General features: G+C 41.7%; 1 protein-coding gene across 1 annotated transcript in view; it reads left to right on the top strand.

The window, feature by feature from the left end:
• Nucleotides 1-2,185, top strand: part of WNT16 (wingless-type MMTV integration site family member 16) — a 9,989-nt gene that overhangs the window by 733 nt on the left and 7,071 nt on the right. The window contains 1 exon segment of the mRNA XM_015559471.1: nucleotides 1,274-1,580. Coding sequence (XP_015414957.1) covers nucleotides 1,274-1,580 — 307 coding nt within the window.

Here is a 2,185-nt window from a genome sequence, read left to right as displayed (position 1 = left end):
TCTCTCCCCTCCTCTGCGCTCACCCGGGGGCGGGAAACTGCGGTGAATAAAGTTCCACTCCCAGGTGCCTGGTGACTCGAAAAAGATAAAATAATAATAATAATAATAATAATAATCAGGGAATTGGGGTTGTTCCAGGAATATTAGCAGATGCAAGGAGTTTTAGGACCTGGGCGCTGAAAGATTCGTTGTTTTTCACATTTGTTTCCGTTCTCCCTGCACCTCTGACCCCTCCCCACCCGGTTCCTACACACGCAGCCGCCCCGGCGTGGCCTGGGCCCTGCTGCGTTTTGGCCGCACGCCCTTCCGAAGGAGCCCCGACCCCCTGCGGGGGGATGAAAAAGGATGAGTTCTTCACAGTTGCTGAAATGCGGAGGCATCAGCTGTTGAAGAGGTTTATTGGACAACGGGCTCGAAATTGTTTCCACTCCAACCTAAACATCTCGAAAGGGAAAAAAAGTCGCCTGCGGAGTCTCTCTGAGTCCGTTTTGTTGATGCTTTCATAGGCCTTTAACTTTCAAAGGTGTTAGCCCAAACGCTATTGCTCGTGTGCTAAATACATATTCAGTTATTTTCCGTAACAATTTTTTTTTTTTTTTTTTGCTGGTGACATTTCAATGATCTTTCATTTTAATTATCTTTAAGCCTGTAAGAGGATTAGCTAGTACTCTATAAAGTGTATAATGGTTTCAGGTTAATATCAGGATTGTTTTTAACGCTATTCTAAAGAAAGGACAGTCTTTAATGTGAAACTAAACATGTATCATTTATCACCTAATTGCTTTGATCTTGGTTTAAGTTTAACTTGCCTTCTGATAGGTATTACTCAGGCAAACAAAACTGCACCAAATTTTTCAGCTTGTGTTTCGTGAGAACACATTTTAAATTTTAAAAGAAAGGTAATCTGGACTCTGGGGGCATCGTATACCATTTACCGGTATCCACGCAAAGGATTTTAAATTTGACCTGTATTTATTGGGCTTTGATTGTCTATTAGGCACTGAACTAGGTGCCGACATAAATTTTATATTTTAGGTCTTTTTACGTCTGAGAACAATGATAACCAATATCTGACGATCCCTCAAATGGGACATTAACCCAAAATTAATGTTGCTTTCTTAAAAGACTACCACAGTAGGAAATATTCCTTTCAAAATATGCACTCATTCAAGCATCCACTGGGAGCCTTTGAAAAATTGCTTCGCTGACAAGAGAATGAGTAGGAGACTCTGTTATGAGCCATAAACAGAGAGCGTATGCCTCTCTCATTTAGCAATTTACGTCTTATTCTAGGCACCAAGGAAACAGCGTTTATCTACGCGGTGATGGCTGCAGGCCTGGTGCACGCGGTGACCAGGTCCTGCAGCGCAGGCAACATGACGGAGTGCTCCTGTGACACCACCCTGCAGAACGGGGGCTCAGCCAGCGAAGGCTGGCACTGGGGGGGCTGCTCGGATGACGTCCAGTACGGCATGTGGGTCAGCAGAAAGTTCCTGGACTTCCCCATCAGAAACACCACGGGCAGAGAAAGCAAAGTGCTGTTAGCGATGAACCTTCATAACAACGAAGCTGGAAGGCAGGTATGTATTGGGAAATGGCATAAAGTTCATTGCCTTTAGGTAAATAATACAGGGAAGACACTTGTGCATGAACCTGTTCAAACGGTTTAAAAACAAACTGTACTTGCAGTCTAAGAAATCTATGTGTGTCTTTATGTATGTCTATTATGTTTTGTTATGTACGTATGACTGTAAATTTATACATGTTTTTCTTTCACGAGCCTGTACTGACCGCATTGATGTAGTTTTAAGTTCTCCAGCTAATGTGAGTTCAGTCTTGTTATAGAGTGTATTTGTGATTGTATACTTCGTATACCTGAAATGCTGATTGTAAAATCATAGAGGTTCAAGTACCTGTCGGGTTCTTTGGCTCCACCCCCTTAGCTGATTAGGGGCAGAGCCTGAGTAAGATCTACAGTATCCGCCTTTCTAATGGGACTGGATCAAATTTCCTCAATTGGACTTTCTATTATTTTTTTATATCTATTTTTAGTGAGCAATGGCTCCTAGACCTGTTGTCTGTTTTACCCTAACTTTCTCTAGCAAACATTCTTAAATACATTTGGAATGCACGATACTTAACTAATGTTTTTTTAAAACAGATTTTTTTAAGGGAAATAAAATAT

The sequence above is a fragment of the Myotis davidii genome, unplaced genomic scaffold (genome assembly GCF_000327345.1).
Source record: "Myotis davidii unplaced genomic scaffold, ASM32734v1 scaffold654, whole genome shotgun sequence".
Lineage (NCBI taxonomy): Eukaryota > Metazoa > Chordata > Mammalia > Chiroptera > Vespertilionidae > Myotis > Myotis davidii.
Note: the sequence above shows the minus strand (reverse complement) of the source record. Positions and strands in the feature narration are given on the sequence as shown.